General features: G+C 43.6%; 1 protein-coding gene across 1 annotated transcript in view; it reads left to right on the top strand.

The window, feature by feature from the left end:
* The window catches only part of LOC121046904, a 104,162-nt gene extending 97,522 nt beyond the window's left edge, over window positions 1–6,640 (top strand). The window contains exons 2-4 of the mRNA XM_042294593.1: window positions 6,079–6,252; window positions 6,356–6,551; window positions 6,633–6,640. Of these exons, the coding sequence (XP_042150527.1) occupies window positions 6,079–6,252; window positions 6,356–6,551; window positions 6,633–6,640 (378 nt within the window). The remainder of the gene's footprint in view (window positions 1–6,078; window positions 6,253–6,355; window positions 6,552–6,632) is intronic.
* The last annotated feature ends 9,853 nt before the right edge of the window (window positions 6,641–16,493 follow it).

Here is a 16,493-nt window from a genome sequence, read left to right as displayed (position 1 = left end):
GGCAGAAGAAATAGACGGGAAATGTTACGACGAACAGAAAGATTGGGGACGTCAAGCTGGGCTTTCATGGCACACGCTGGAGAAACGTGAGTAATCAGACAGGATGAAACGAGAGCCGCAATTCTGGACAGACTCTTCTTTGTTTCCTAAAAATAGTTGATGAGGACTCCAAATAGAAGATGCATTTTCTAATTTAGGGCGGACAAAGGTAGTATGGAGAAGACGTTTAAGGACAGAAGGGCAGACTTGAACTTGTGGCGTAAATATCCTAAACTGCGGTTAGACGATGCTATGATAGTATTCGTATGAGTATGTTAGGAGAGATCAGAAGTAACGTGAACACTTAGATACTTACACTCATAAGTATAAGTAAGGGCTGTACCATGGAGAGTGAGGTTCGGCTGGGGGCAAGATGGAGGACGGAGAAACACATGTATTTACATTTATCGATGTTAAGAGTCATCAGCCACGTAACGCACCAGACAGCTATTTTAACAATGTCTGTTTGTAAAGTTAGGGAGTCATCAGGGGTTGTTATTTTTCTGTACACAGCACAGTCATCAGCGAAGAGACGAAGAGAGGAAAGAATGTGACGTGGGAGATCATATATGTATATTAGGAAAAGGAGAGGCCCAAAATTATTAGTATTTAATAGTATTAGTAAGTCCAAAAGGTTCAATCAGCATAATAAACTATGGCATTTCTTTAGAATTGTTCACCATATCGGTATTACAATGTCCTCCAAAGCTAAAGTTTAAATTGTTCCACCTATGAATCTAAAAATAGACTTTATAATTTCAGTGAACTGTGTAATGTTGCATTCTAGTGGGCGGTAAAAAAACGAAAATACATTGAGTTCATGTTTCACAGTAAAGACACCATAATATTTAGTAGCTACCAAACATTCTTCCAATATATCATATTCAATACCACCTTTGTGTGAAAGCCTACGCCACCACCGCGTTTACCAGAGCAATATAAATATATTATATCACAATTCTCAGTCAAACTTATGGGTCATCCTCTTGCATTGCACAACGGCGTAATTTATGACTTGACGTAATAACATAAAATAAACCAATACACCGGCATACTTTGACTACCTGCAAAAGTTGTGCATTTATTTTTAGGGGGAATAAAACAAACACAGAATGAATGATATTAACTCAGGTAAATTAATAAATAATATAACACAAACAGGAACTGGAGATCGAACAAAACACAAACGCAAACTGCTTCAGCTGCATTACTAATCTGCCGATGCACTATGTAACATCATCGATAAAACGTGTTTTTTTTATTGTTTCTGATAGCCGTTAGGCAAGGGCAAAAGTGGTACAAAATTGAATACAAAGCGCAACAAGGGTAATAATTTCAGGCACAAAAAACATCGAGTTATTTGTTGAACGACACGATATCTTTCCAATTAACAGCACAGGACGGTAGCTTGTTTCATTCATCAATAGATTGTCCAAAAAGTGAGTATTTAAAACTATGTTCAAACAAACGACACAGCGCAAAACAAACACTCGATAGCATAATGCCGCATCAGACAGTCCGTTATTTAATGTGAGGATTTCGCTGATGCGGAGTGCGTAAACATTCTTACACTTTTGGCCCTAAACTTGTCAAACACAAAGTTGGAGCCGAAAGCTCGCGGAGTGCGCCGACTGGACGCTGGCGACAAATGTGCAAAGCCATCGTCGAGATTGGTCCAATCGGTGCTCTCCGTGAAAGTTGGCCCCGATTTAGGGTTTGACGAGTTTAGAGCCTTTCATCTGCTAATGAATTCGCGGCCCACGTCATTTAAATTTATTTTGCGGGAGAGCTCTTTGTGAGTGTGAAGAACTGCTTGGTGGTTCAATCGAGTCTGCCCCAGCATCGACCGTAAATGGGTTTTGAGTCGCCGCAGAAAAGAAAATTAGCTCTCTGAGGTGCATGACGTGAAGGATATAGTCAACGCAATTTTGACTAACTTTGCCATTTCCGGCAAAATATTCCTCAAAAGATTCCTCAAGATTCCTTTGTCACCCGAAAGTATCTGCACTACGCCGTGGAATGTCTGTAGGGGTGCAGAGTTGTGCTGCTTTGCAATATCTATTGCCGTGTCACTGTGTAGCAGCAAACGTCTTGGTTCTAGATCGTCCCCGGAGAATTTCGTGATATTTCATTTCCTATGGCAAACTGTTGGATGTGTACCAGATGTTTTCATACGCCAGGCGGATACCTGTCCCTCAATGACGACAGCATGGTATCAAGCACCTAGTTAAACCGCCGGCGGTACATGTCCATCGCCGATGGAAATACGTGAGCAGCAGAGCCTTCCTTATAACAGCGCGGGGTCTTGTTTGACTCAGTACTGTAACAGAGGGATCCTCAACGTTCACTTTGTCAACCTCTCTTAATGCTTACTCCCGAAAGTGGGCAAAGACCTGCCGCAGTTCAGTGATGCTTTCGCGGACGGCTTTCACCATTTTCTCTGTTTCGTGAAATCTGAGCGTCCTTTTCTGCTAGGCGCTGTTCAGAGCTTCCATCCATGAAACAAACCATCGTAAGAAGCTTGAGTGCAAAAAAGTGTCAAACTTGAAGAACTATTTTAGAAGTTCACTTGCTTTTGCTCCAGGCTAATTTCACTCTTCAGATGCTGCCTCCCGCAGCAATGTGATAAAACTTTCCTAATTGAAAAGAAGTGATCGCAGGGAAGCGGCCTTTAACGCTCACTTCGTGGGACAAAATGTTCGCAAGTTCACATCCTCCTCCGTCTGTAGTGTTTGAAAAAGGTCCACGTGCTTTGGAGAGCACGTCACGAAAATGATCAGTTCGGTCACGAAGTACAAAAAGTCACGCCGCATATCCACTTTCTGGCTGACGTCCTGCAAACCCAAGTTGAGGACGTGAGCTAGGCGGTGTACATACAGCACCCGTGGCTCTTCTTCTTGCATGAGACCTTGTACTCCTCTAGTGTTTTACTCCCATGTTTGCTGCTCCGTCATAGCACTGGCCGCGGCACTTGTTCACTTGCAAGTTAAACCGACAAAGAATGTTTTTAAACAGTAAAGTGGCTCTCTGATATTGTGTCAGCCGGCCGTGCTTATAATCCGGAAAACAACTCCCAGACTTCAGAGCTATCGGCAACGACCCGAAAACAAATAGAGCTGTTCTTTGGCAGAAATTTGTGCTGTTTTGTCCAGGATAACCGAATAGTGATATACCTCACGCACTTTGAACTCGTGTATCATGAGTTCAAAGTTATCGTTTAGAGTCTGATGGGAAATCTATTTGTATTTTTTTCGTTAAGGCAACGATTGCAGCGACGGCATGTCATTAGCACAGAGTTTCAGCAACTGATTCAAATTATATTCCTAACGAGCGTGTTGGTAAGATGTACTAGATAACAGAAAGTATAAACTCTCTGTGTCTTCGGGGCCACGTATTGCCAACCGCCGGGGTTGACAAGTAGAGCAGAGACGGCAATATTGCTCAGAGAACCTGCCTCGCATCTGCAATTTGTTTCACCTTCCCCTTGACACAGGCAAAGACGACATTTACGCCTCCTTTTGCAGGTGCGACGGCCCCGCATTCCTCTAAATGAAAGTTAGAGCTGTTATTACTCTTAAACCGGAGCAGAGCTTTTTTTCATTTGGAAAAGGCATTTGTAACAAACAAGCTAGGTGAGTATCCTAGTCGCGAGAAGTGTTAGAAAGCGGCAGTTTTTTCTAGGAAGCCACACGACAGGTTTCGCAGAACACCTTGTTACTTTCGGCATTGCGGGAGGTCTATGTGTCGGTATTTTTCCAAATGGGCTGGTAACGTGGTCTTTGTTTTTCTGAGCATGATATATCAGAAACTTCATGGACGGTTCAAATGCCGGAAGGTCCTGCTTCTGTAGTGGACGACAGGCTCGGTGTGGTGTTATCAGCGCTTCGACGAGCCTCTTTCATGGCTGAGCTTGCGACGCTGGATGTGGAACTGCTCTTGTCGCCGTCTTCGCCCAGAGCATTTCGTTTCTTGGTCTTGGTCACTCACTGCAAATCAAAAACAAAAAGGTAGAAGAAATTTAGTCTTTAATCTTTTTGACACGTCATTTTGTTAAATGTTTCGTCAAACAAGAAGCTAACTTAAATAGTTGTGGTTGTATGGCGTCGCGAAATAAGGAAGCGCATCGTGAAATAAGGAGGCCGCATATTTGGTTTTATTTGCCTGAGCCGTGAATGTGCAGAGTTTCGTTTTGTTCTGTTCCAACTGACATTTATCCGTCGAAGGGGTGGACCAGTTAGAACCACAGCTTCCTAAACGCGATAGTTTTGTTTGCTTACCACGCTGTGAAAGAAAATGGTATTAATTTATGCAGCCTGCTATAAAACGTGCATTTACTGCTCCTCTGCACTGTAGACCACCACTTACCGCGCTCTGCGAATTCGCACGCCGCTATTATGACCACCGCAACGGCGGCGTTCATATTAGCGAATTGTATAGTAAAATTTATATTAAGGTTTAGAGCTTGGTTTGTTGGTAGTTGTTAAGCATGATGAGTTAAAACAGCGCAAATGGATTTTTTGCACTGCTATATCTTATAATGTTTATAGTTAAACATGATTTCTAACTATCAACTATAGTTAAACATTATGTTAAACTATAAACATTATCTCGTCATGGTTATAGGAAACTCGACAGCTCAGATTTGCTTCTATTTGTAATGAGATGCCTTGTCTGTAGTAGCGAAGCGGCTTGAACAGCTGGTGCAATTGGGTTAACACGCGTCTCAGTGATACACCCGCGACAAAATGTCACTACAGCGTGCTGCCACGTACAAACAGCAGTTAGATTGACTGTTCACAGTTCGGTTTAGCTTCTTTTTGTAATGAGCCGCCTTGTCTGTCACCACGAAGCGGCGTGAACGGGTGGTCCGCACGGGTTAAAATGCATACCAGTGACACACGCCTGTCGAAACGCCCTACAGTGTGCCGCCGCCTACAGCAGCCTATTTGCTAAACCTTCATTCGCGAAAATTTCCCTTCACCCAAAGGACTTCACTCGCTAAAGTGTCATTCGCTAAAATAGCATTCACTTATATATTAATAACCCGTTGAGGAACAGGCACCTAACTAAGATTATTCCGATGAATCTTCGGTATAAGAAATCCGAGCATTGATTTGACAGGAAAAAAAAAACAAAAAAAGGTTGGTAACATAAGGATCCACGGTGTCATTCCAGCCGGTGGTGGTCCAGTTGCAAGGCGAGCACTTTCGACGGCTTTGAGCGGTCTCCTGAGGACCGCGACGCGGACTCGCCGAGGAAGTCGGTCAGTAGCAGACTTGGGAAATAATCCGTTACAAATAACAAATTACTTGTAATCCGTTACTTCTTCAAGTAATTTTGTATTTGCCACATTACTTTTTTCGGACGTAAGTTATAATACAATTTTTTTACAAATAATAAAGGCGTATGAGGAATGAAAAGTAGTATTGCAGAATTTTCTTGAAAAATATCAAACAGGTTTTTATTGTTCTCTGGATAAGTGTACAGAAAAAGTAACGTGAAAGTAATTTGTAACGTAACGAGTAAAGTAGTCCGTTACTTTTCAGCGAAAGAGTTTGTAACGGTCGTCCATTACATTCGAGGCACGGCAATTTCTAATTGTAATCCATTACATTTTTCAAGTACCGAGCACAAGTCTGGTCAGTAGGCTTTGAACGGAAAGGAAAGGGGAGCGCTTCATTATATGCCCTTTTATGGCATCCACGGAGCCCGTAAAGACCAGAGACCACGCTCTTTACCAATCAAGAAAGAGCTTCTTAGAGACAATCAAAAAGGCCGCCTTCAAAGCACGCAAAGCCATCGCAGTCGGGTGTCCTCAAACTCAAAGACGACCGGGAGCGGAGCCTCGACTGAAAGAAACAGATAATACAATACAGTGCATTGGGCAAGTCAAGTTAGCTGAGCTCTTTTTTTATTATTATTGCGTTCGTCTTGCTTCTGCTTTCATTATGCATCATACCCGACCATCACCTTCATCATTTTGGCAGCGGCGGCGGCAACTGGAGAACCTCGCTAATCTGACGACATCGACTGTTGCAGTGTCATCTTGAAACCGCGCTGGACTCTGCCATACTCGCTGCCTTCAACCAAGCTGCCGGTGCTGTGGCGACTGCTCTCGCCCACGTTCTGCTGCTTTTTCGTCGGCGGTCCTACTGTGCTGCTCTGCGAACCCTGAAACTGCAACGGACTCTGCCGGCGCAGGCGCACTTCTGGGCATCGACAGCAGATAAGCGCGGTGTTTCCATCACGGTGGTCATTTGGCAGCGGCGGCGGCAACTGGAGAACCTCGCTAATCTGACTACATCGACTGTTGCAGTGTCATCTTGAAACCGCGCTGGACTCTGCCATACTCGCTTCCTTCAACCAAGCTGCCGGTGCTGTGGCGACTGCTCTCGCCCAAGTTCTGCTGCTTTTTCGTCGGCGGTCCTACTGTGCTGCTCTGCAAACCCTGAAACTGCAACGGACTCTGCCGGCGCAGGCGCACTTCTGGGCATCGACAGCAGATAAGCGCGGTGTTTCCATCACGGTGGTCATTTGGCAGCGGCGGCGGCAACTGGAGAACCTCGCTAATCTGACTACATCAACTGTTGCAGGTCGGTAAACATTCCTTCTTTACAACTCTGGCGTAACCCATGTTGCCGCTGCCGCCGCTGCCACTGCCCCTGCCGAATTGTTAGTGCCGTGTTTTCGTGCTTTGCTAGGATGTCCAGTATATGTTCGGCATGTCGGTCACCCATCGTGGAGGACGAGGAGGGGTCCCTAAAGTGTACGGAGTGTACGAGCACATACCATTTCGGAAAATGTGCAGGTATCGCTGAGAAATCTTACAAGGCAAAAAAAGCGGACGCAAAAAAGACCTGGCGGTGTCCATTGTGTAGGAGCGGGTCCCCGCGTGCTAGCTGCAGTGAGGACAACCAATCTGAACTTAATATAGCGTCTGTTCTAGCGTCGATCAACCAGAAGCTGGAATGCTTGCCCCTCCTAAACGCAAAAGTAGAGACCATGGAAAATTCCATCCAGTACATGTCTAAGCAGTTCGACGACTTTGAGAAAAAGATCAAACGTCATAAAACAGATATCAAAGAACTTAAAAAAAGAGTGACAGAGCTGGAGGAGAGAGACGAAGAGAACAGAGTAACGCAGGAGCGGCTCCTGCAGGAGGTGAACGAACTGGAATTCAGGAGTGGACGACTGAATCTTGAAATCCACGGGGTCTCTGGGGAGCAGGGCGAGGACCTGATGGTCTTGTTAAACAAAGTTGCTAATAAACTTGAGGTCCCCGAAATAACACAGAACGATATTGTTTCTGCTCACAGGCTGCCCGCGAGGCAGGGTAACGTCCCCGGTATTATTGTTCATTTTACCAGGCAACAGGACCGAGACGCGTGGCTAAAGAAAAAAAATGCCTTAAAGAACAGTATGCCACGTGTTTATATTCAAGAAAACCTGACAAGACGCAACAGGGAGCTTCTTCAAAAAGCGAAAGATCAGGCAAAAGAAAAAGGATATGCCTTCGCATAGTACACAGGCGGAAAGGTTCTTGTGCGAAAAACTGAAGGGGCACGGGCGATTCATATAAAAAACGAAGGCGACATTGCCCATCTTTAGGTAAGCTGCAGGAAGGAAAGCTACTTCAATGACTGGACGCCTTGTATCTCAGCCCCAAGTTGCTATCGCCCCGCTTGACTTTGCACGCTTTATTGAATCGAAGCAACCCGTTTCTTTATCTTTTTTTCACTTGAATGTTCGATCAGCCAAAGAAAAGGATGACGATCTGCATCTATTGTTTGATCGTCTTGGTTTTTCTTTCTCGGTTATTATGTTTTCGGAAACTTGGTACACTGATGAGTCTTGCATTTTTACTTTGCCGGGGTATCAGCATTATTCACTTCGCCGAGATAAAAAAAGAGGTGGTGGTGTTTCATTGCTTGTACAAAATGAGTACAAATGCGAACTTGTATCAGAATTTACTCAAGTTACGGGTGACTTTGAGTTCTTGTGTTTGCGCTCTGGCACATATGTATTTGCTGTGGTTTATCGTCCACCATCTGGAATCGCGGCGACTTTTTTTAACTTCCTTGACGGCTTCCTAAACTTTGTAGTAGAAAACAAGTACATTCTTTTTCTTGGCGGAGATTTCAACATCAACATGCTTGAAAATACAACTTATAGGCAAGCACTTGACTCAGTCATTGCCCTTAATGGTTTTAAAATTATGGCAACCGGAGCAACAAGAATTACATGTACTACGTCCACACTCATTGATTTTTTTGTTAGCAACCATGACGTGTCCTCCATCACCGCTAACGCTGTTATTACTGATATCAGTGATCATCTGGCGATATTTATGTTGATACACAAATCTCGTAAACATAAGAAACGTTCAGCGCAGCGTACTCTTCAAATTCAAAACATAACAAGCACTACTCTAGAAAACTTTAAGGCGTCCTTAAGCGTAACTGACTGGAACCAAGTATATTTGCAAACAAACGCGAACCTCGCGTACGAAACCTTTCTACAGACATTTCAAAATCTGTACGAGGAGAGTTTCCCATACAGGACGGTTAAGCAGCGTAAAAGAATTCGCAAGCCTTGGATGACAAGGGAGCTTTTGAATAAAATAGATAAAAAAAACAGTCTGTTTCAGCATTTCTTGAAAACAAGAAACCCAGATGATTTAAAGGCTTTTAAAACGTATCGAAATAAACTTGTTAATCTACTGAGACGTTCAAAGTCAAGTTATTATATAAACCTCTTCAAAAAAGATGATAATAAAGAGGCAGGAATACTCTGGAAAAGAATTAACAGCGTAATTAAACCGTATACGAATGAAGATACTTTAGATGAAGTGACCTGTGAAGAGGGTACTCTCTCTGGGTGTTCTCTGTTGAATGCTTTTAATAATTACTTAGTTAGCATAGCAGATGATGTTGCGGTGCTGGAAAGTGAGCTTGGTCCTTGTGGTTATATAAATCGTTATTTTACAGATACTTTCTTTTTATATCCGACGGACGAAAGAGAGGTCTGTGCCGTGTTCAGGAACTTAAGAAATTGCAAGAGTCGCGTTGTTAACGGCTTTGACATCAAAGTAATCAAGTATGCTATTGAGATAATTGCGCCTGTATTAATGCATATATTTAACGTATCCCTGTCAACTGGTTGCTTTCCAAACGCTATGCAGGTTGCGAAAGTTGTGCTTATATTCAAAGGCGGCGACAAGAACACATTTAAACATTATAGACCGATTTCCTTGTTATCAATCTTTTCTAAAGGTCTTGAAAAAATAATGCATCACAGACTTTCTTGTTATCTAGAAAAACATCACATACTCTCCGATTTTCAACACGGTTTTAGGAAGAAGCGTTCAACTGAAACAGCGCTGTTAATGCAAAAGGAAGAAATACTCAAATCTATCGAGGATAAAGGGCTTATTCTAGGTGTGTATGTTGACTTTTCTAAGGCATTTGATTTAATTAATCATAAACTACTAATTAAAAAGTTGGAGCACTATGGCATCCGAGGAATTGGACTTAAACTTTTTAAATCATATTTGGAACATCGTACGCAGTTTGTTAGCATAAATAATTATAATTCAGCAACCAAAAGAATTGTGACTGGAGTCCCCCAGGGGAGTGTACTTGGGCCGCTGTTGTTTGTATTGTTTATAAATGATATCAAACAATGCGCACCAAACGTCAAATTCTTTTCATACGCAGATGATACTACTCTTTTTATTAAAGGTCAAACAACTTCTGAGATCGAAAGTACCGCGGCAGTTGTTCTTGAAAATCTAAACTTATGGACGCAAGTCAATGGACTAAAAATAAACACAGACAAAACTAAATGCGTACTGTTTAGACCACGGAATCGTAAAATATCGTTGCCTTTAAATATCACGATGAATTCATCTCCCTTAGAGATTGCAAAATCAGTTAAAATTCTTGGTGTCATTTTTACCGAATCACTCTCTTGGACTGAACACGTTGAGTATATCCACCGGAAGGTTTGCAAAGCCATAGGAATAATATCAAAAACTCGTTTTATGTTTCCCGCGCGAGTGAGGTTGCTCTCGTATTACTCTCTGATCTACACACATTACGTGTACTGTCACCTGGTTTGGGGAACCACAACGAAACAAAACTTAACAACACTGCTACTAACACAGAAGAAAGTATTTCGCATAATTGAAAATGTTTCTTGTTTGCATTCTTCTGAGGAGCTTTTTCGTAAACATAAAGCTGTGACAATTAAGCATTTGTACAACTATCGTTTGATGGGAGTCTACAGCACGGCAGTAAAACAAAATAACAACTTTTTTCTTTCTGTGCTGTCGGGCCTGGAGAGAACAACCCAGACGTATGAAACTAGACACAGTGAGGGCTGGTGTGTTACTACTTCCCGCACGAACTATGGACTAACTTCTTTAAAACATACACTACCGTCACTTTTAAATGAGCTCGAAGGTGAAAATATTGACATTACAAAAAATCAAAGGGTATGCTACGCGAAATGCTATTGGAAAACAGTGTTAAAGACTTTTTTTTGTAGATAATCGATGCAATAAGGTGTAGTACTTTGTTTTTTGCGTGTCCTGTTTTGAAATGTCTCTGCTGCTTTGCTACACGGAGCAGGGCCTCGTCAAGCTGCAAGCCACGCAGCTTTTTGCCCTATCTCCCTCCTTTGTAAAAAAAAGGAAAATAAATTATTATTATTATAAATGTAGAGTGCCCAAGCTTCTTTTTTTTTTTTTTGCAATACCGCTTAAACCATTGCCGGCGCCGAGGGAGTCGTTTTGTGCGTACTTTCTATCAGGTGCATTTTTCTTATTGCTATTTCTTTTTTTTTCGTCTAGAAGTGACCCTCACAAATGCCTCTTCTATAACGTTTTCGAATCGCCTGCAGGCTCATTTTTCTTGTTACTTCGACTTCCGTAACGGTAGTGGCATGAGCCACTGAACAGCCTCTCACAACCGACGATATTCGCATGCAGCCAAGAAATCATTACAAGACTATTGCGTTGTGCCGAGAACACACAAAAAAAAAACCTTCTAAGCTGTCGTTTTAAACGCCTAATTTTTTTTTTTTTTTTGCTTAAAAGAGACGTTTTAAACGTGTGTAATCCCCTGGATAACGTAGGATAAGCGTGCTGACGGCATGTTACCTAAACAAATGTCAGTTTTTTGTAAAACCATAATTTAGCTGTCATTGCAGTTGCAATCAATGAATTCCGGGCTTCGAGCGCACTGACATAATGAATTGTTTCAACGTTTGGGAAAACGAAATGGGGCTTACAAAACGTATTATGTCGTCTACTTCCGTAGGCTGCAGGGTACGCTATAGAGGAACCACTGTCGTCATCCGCAACTACTTCGAATAGCTTTCGAAGGAATATCCCGCACTACCCTTTATCGTATTTGGTAATACAATGTAGGGTCTTCGAACAGGAGTGCGCGAATATTTAGAGAAATTTATCTACTCACCCGCGCTGGTCACTTAGTGACCAGAGCTGGTGAGCGGATACATTTTTATTTATCCACTGGGCGCCAGCTATCGATATGTGCGGTCGCGAGGACGCACAGATGGGGATAAGGAGGTGCACCCAGAGGTTCCCGAGGCGATGGTACTTGCTTTTCCGAAGAGCTCGGGAGAGGGAGGAAAGGGGGAAGGAGAGCCCGACAAAGAGAGGAGGCGGGGGGGTCTCGGTATAATATTGAAGTCACGCTTGGCGTCTTTGAGCATATTCACCGTTTAGGCCGGAAGCGTCAGAATTTCCACTGACCAATCATGATAACGCTCTTAGTCTTTCGGGACAATATGGCAATGCTAAAAAACGCTCTTAAGTTGAAAAACCTTAACGGAAAGTTGTGAATTAAAAAATGATTCTAAGATGATTTTTATAGCACGCAGCAAGCTTTGGGAATACGGCTTTGCGTTTCCAGCTGACGGGGTGAGAGCCAGACTTGCGCACGGCAAATTGTACGTAGGCAATAAGGTATTTTGTTTACGACTTTCAGAGCGAAAGCGTTATTGAGAAATGCAGTGAACGCGGCATGCAACCTTGACTACATCTCACAAGGTCAACCGATCGTGCCTCCCGTGCTCACCACCTCGCTTTCTTGCTCTCAGCGTTAAGTAATTTTGTATTCTGTAAAGATCGCGGTGCACGCAGAGGAGCAGGCGTTTTGATCGCTATTAAAGGCTTCGAGTCCGCCGCTGTAGACGTCGCCACTAATATTGAACTTGTTTGGGTTAAATTTGAAATATTGCATTTAAAATTGGTTTAGGGTGTATGTTAGCGCCCCTCCCCCCTCCCCCCGCGCTGGGATAAATTTTGTTGATAAACTTGGTGCCAAAAGTGTTTCTTAGTTATTACAACAGCATTTTTCTTCAAGCAGGCACTTTCAACTGGCCCCTGGTATAAACTGTGTCGATGATACTGTTCTTCATACGTGTAGTAACGTTTTAGAGTGTCTGGAATTCGTAAACCTTCTTTCTACCTTTGACTTCATAACAGAATTGCTGATCCTACATGTGACGGTAAAAAATATTATACCTGTATTTTATAACCCATCCTGAACATATCTCTTCCATACAATTCTTATCACTCTTGGTAAAGGTCACAGAGAGGCAGAAGTCTTCGAAAACAATGTGGGATTACCTTAACGAACATTTAAAATGTCCTATTCCTCGCTTCTTTGGGCATTCGCAGGTTTTTGAAAACTCTGTAAATGATCGTTCACTCGAGGCCAATGGGATTGTTTTCAATGACAAACCGCTTAGCTCGGCGATTTCATTTATTCCTAGAAAAATATTTACTTGAGACACATCTCCATGGTTCTCAGTGAAAATACAGCGAACCCCAATTAAAAAGAGACGTTTATACCGCTGAGTTGTAAACTTAATCACAGACGACGTATGGCTTCCATTTCAAGCGTTCTTCAGAGAATGCAAACGTGAAATTCAGTGAGCAAGGCAAACGTTTTCCAAAGGTGATCTCAGGAAAGTAAAAACTGAATGCACTAAAACGTTTTGGTGTATTGTCAGTCCTACCCTATTGAAAAATCCGGCGAAAACTTCCAGTGACATTCGGTGGAAGCGGGTTAACTTCCACTCATTTTCACCAGAAACCAGCGTAGATTACCAGTTTTTTTGTGGAAATATTACCGGCCGTTACTTCCAGTAACCAGATTTCGCTGGACCTTTTACCGGAGACACTTACGGCTAAAATCCGGCAAAAACTTCCCGTGACATTCGGCGGAAACGGGTTAGTTTCCACTCATTTTCACCAGAAACCAGCGTAGCCACTTTCGCTGGGAGTTATACCGGAACCACTTTCGATTACCCGCCGCTGAATCCTATGGGAAGCCACTCTCGTTTGCCGGACACCGAACATCACTGGAAGCCGACGCAAGGGGAACTGCTAAAGTCAAGGAAGCCAAAACGAGCAGGGGGACTGTGTATGTAATGGCGGCCGCCAATGCAGCGGCATTTTCGTGAGTGCGTGTTTTAGCTCGAAATGACTTTGCAATTCTGCAAGAAGTACGTGCAGCGAACTGTTTTGACGACCCAAAGAGGTGGGCAGCGATCACCGCAACTTGGTATTTGCGACAGGCAAAAGTCTGGACCAGCGCAGGTACGAGACCACTCGAGCGGCATTCTCGTGAGTGCGAGTTTTAGCTCGGGACGACGTTGCAATCCTCAAGAAGTGCGTGCAGTGAACTGTTTTGACGATCCAAAAAGGAGGGCACTTTCACCCGTTTTCATCCCAAACCAGTTTACCAGTCCTTGGTAATTATTTGCCGGCAAACAAATTTCACAGGAATGTCACCGGCAGCCCCTTTCGTGTACACTCTAAGAAAAAGTGAGCACCCCCCCTAGTCATCGTGCGTTTTGACGGCTGTAACTACCCCACAGGCTTACCTAACTACACACTCGGCTCGAGCCATTGAGAGTTAGCACCCTGTTGGAAGGTGACAAGCATGGGGTAGTCACGTTTTATAAACTCTTGAATTGAACATTCAAGTGCATGCAGTCGTTTAATAGTAAAAGTCACTTCAAAAATCTCAAAAAGTACTTAAAACTTGTTTTCTTTGTGCGTTGGTTATTATTTATTCAAATTTAAACCGCTCGAAACAAGCGTGTGGCTCATTTCGCCTAAACTGGCAAAAAACAAACAAGTACAGGCAACATTGGTACGCACCTACTAAAACCCGAGGCAGATAAAAAGTATCGCGGTTGTCCTTTTTGGTTCCGTCGCGGGTTTTACGATGTACAACAGTAAACAACAGCTGGCAGCTGGCGTCGTGCTCGAGGAATTTAACCAAATCTCTAGAAAAGCACAGAAAGCTACGCACAGGCGTGAGTTGACTTGAATGTTCGTCGGACGAGATACTCTTGTCGTCTTTTATTGTGCGGTTCAGTAAAGAGCGTGCTCTCAATAAAGGTGTGATCGGTCAGTTCTGCGTGCAGTTCAGTTGCAAGTGGCCTCCTCGGTTCCGCCCGTTCCGCCGAACTTGCGCTCCTGTCGTACCCAATGTTTTTGCTTGCAAGTGCAGTGAAGTATGAAGCGTTGCACACCACGACTCAGGCCGGACGGGACGAACCTACACAGATATCTGCGATCATGTTCGTGTATTTCACTATTTCTCTCTCTCGGGATACATGATTCGCCTTCACTGGCTCATTTGGCACATTTCATCGAGCATACTCGATAAAAAAAAAAATGCTCAAACAAGTATGTGTCATCCAAGGCGGAGTACTTCGAAAGGGACTAGGATTTCAGGCCTTCCAGCACGCGTTCCTTTTATCTATATAAAAGATACCAAGTAAATTTCCAAAAATAATGCATTGACAAACATATACGTGCTATTTGTTTTAGATTTTTTTTTTTTTTTAGAAAAAGTACTGCTGGAGACGACAGCAGGTGCAGCGCAGAGAACTATGTTCTCGGCGTTCTTTGATGCTCAACAGCTCATTCACACTGGAAGCGGATCCGCATTCGCAAAGCGGTTGTGAGCGCGGTTGTATAAAGATCCAGTCCAATTGCACGCGCACTTGATGTCATGGAGTGCGCGTGCAATCGTACTGGATATTTATACAACCGCGTTCGCAACCGCTTTGCAAACGCGGATCCGCTTCCAGTGTGAATGAGCGGTAAGGCCGGTTCAGACACTTGCGTTTGAATGTGTTTGACAGCTTTGCGTCGAGAACCGAAAGCGACTCACCGGCACGACTGTGCTCCGTATGAAGCGTGGAATCCAATTCAAGGAATCATCTTCGCACGCGATGTAAGCAGCAGGGATGCCCTGGTTTCTCGCTGCCGCAACGCAGTCAGACGCAGACAAACACCACTGTCTGAACCAGGCTTTACATAATTTAGCATACGTATTTCGCGTTCGTTGCAGATGAAGGCACGGGCCCGAAAGCGGCAATTCTGCACTGTCCTCTTGGCGCGAGCGCGAGCGCATAGAACGCATATTTGAAAGACACACGCTTGAGCAGAAACAATTGTAGCGAAAAGAAGAAAACTGAAACAACGCTTCGGGGAGGACCGGCGGACGGGCTTCGCTAGAATCACCTGCGCGCGCTCAATGTACTCAACATTTACTCAACCGCCGCTGAAGTCATTCGGATATGTAAAAAGAGAAAAGAAAATGCATCAGCGTGTTCAGAAAGTTGTGATTGCAGAAATTGTTTTCGATAATTAATACAATTAATTAAACAGGCTTCTGTATACTTCAAGTGTAGGCTAGCGAGAAAACGAAACTGATCAAAACGTGACGTGTAGCAACTATTTAAATTTATTCATAACCTGCAGTTCACTTTTGCAATGGATTACATTAGAGATACGAGCGCTCTCCTTAGGGCAGTAGAGGAAAATAATATATACGGGTAAACCTTGCACAGTCTTTTCGTATTTATGCAAAATATGACAGTGGTCACCATCCTAATCGGTCACAGAAAATACAGCAGTATATAAGGTGGCGGTGTCGACTAGACGTGTGTATAGGAATGTAGAGTGTCAATATTCCATATAGTACCTTGTGCTGTGTCTGAACGCGTTCCTGTGTAGAATGCTATGGTGTCTGTATGTCGGGTATGTGTGTGAAGTGTGTAGTAGAAAATGTACATACGTGAATGTCTGGCGAAGCGCTGAACACAAAGACTGTTGTTTTCGTTTTTTCTAGTTTGAGCCCTGCCCGTTAGGTGGCGCGTGCCGCCGCCCAATTCACGGAGTCGCGCGTTTATGTGTCTACTTATTTGAGTGAAAAATATGGAGGCGTTCCATGGCTCTACGGAGCTGACGGAGCAGCCCCGAAGGGTTCGGCTCTCAGTGTCGTCCCAGTGGGATCAGTCTCATAGCCAGTTGAATGGGTGTTCCGTGCGGTGAATAGCGCGAAGTGCGTGCACAAACGCGGTGAGGATTACCAGGGACTTGGAAGTGGATAACGAAT

Source organism: Ixodes scapularis, unplaced genomic scaffold (genome assembly GCF_016920785.2).
Source record: "Ixodes scapularis isolate PalLabHiFi unplaced genomic scaffold, ASM1692078v2 PGA_scaffold0__279_contigs__length_252992795, whole genome shotgun sequence".
Classification (NCBI taxonomy): Eukaryota; Metazoa; Arthropoda; class Arachnida; order Ixodida; family Ixodidae; genus Ixodes; species Ixodes scapularis.
This window is presented reverse-complemented; position numbering and strand designations above follow the sequence as displayed.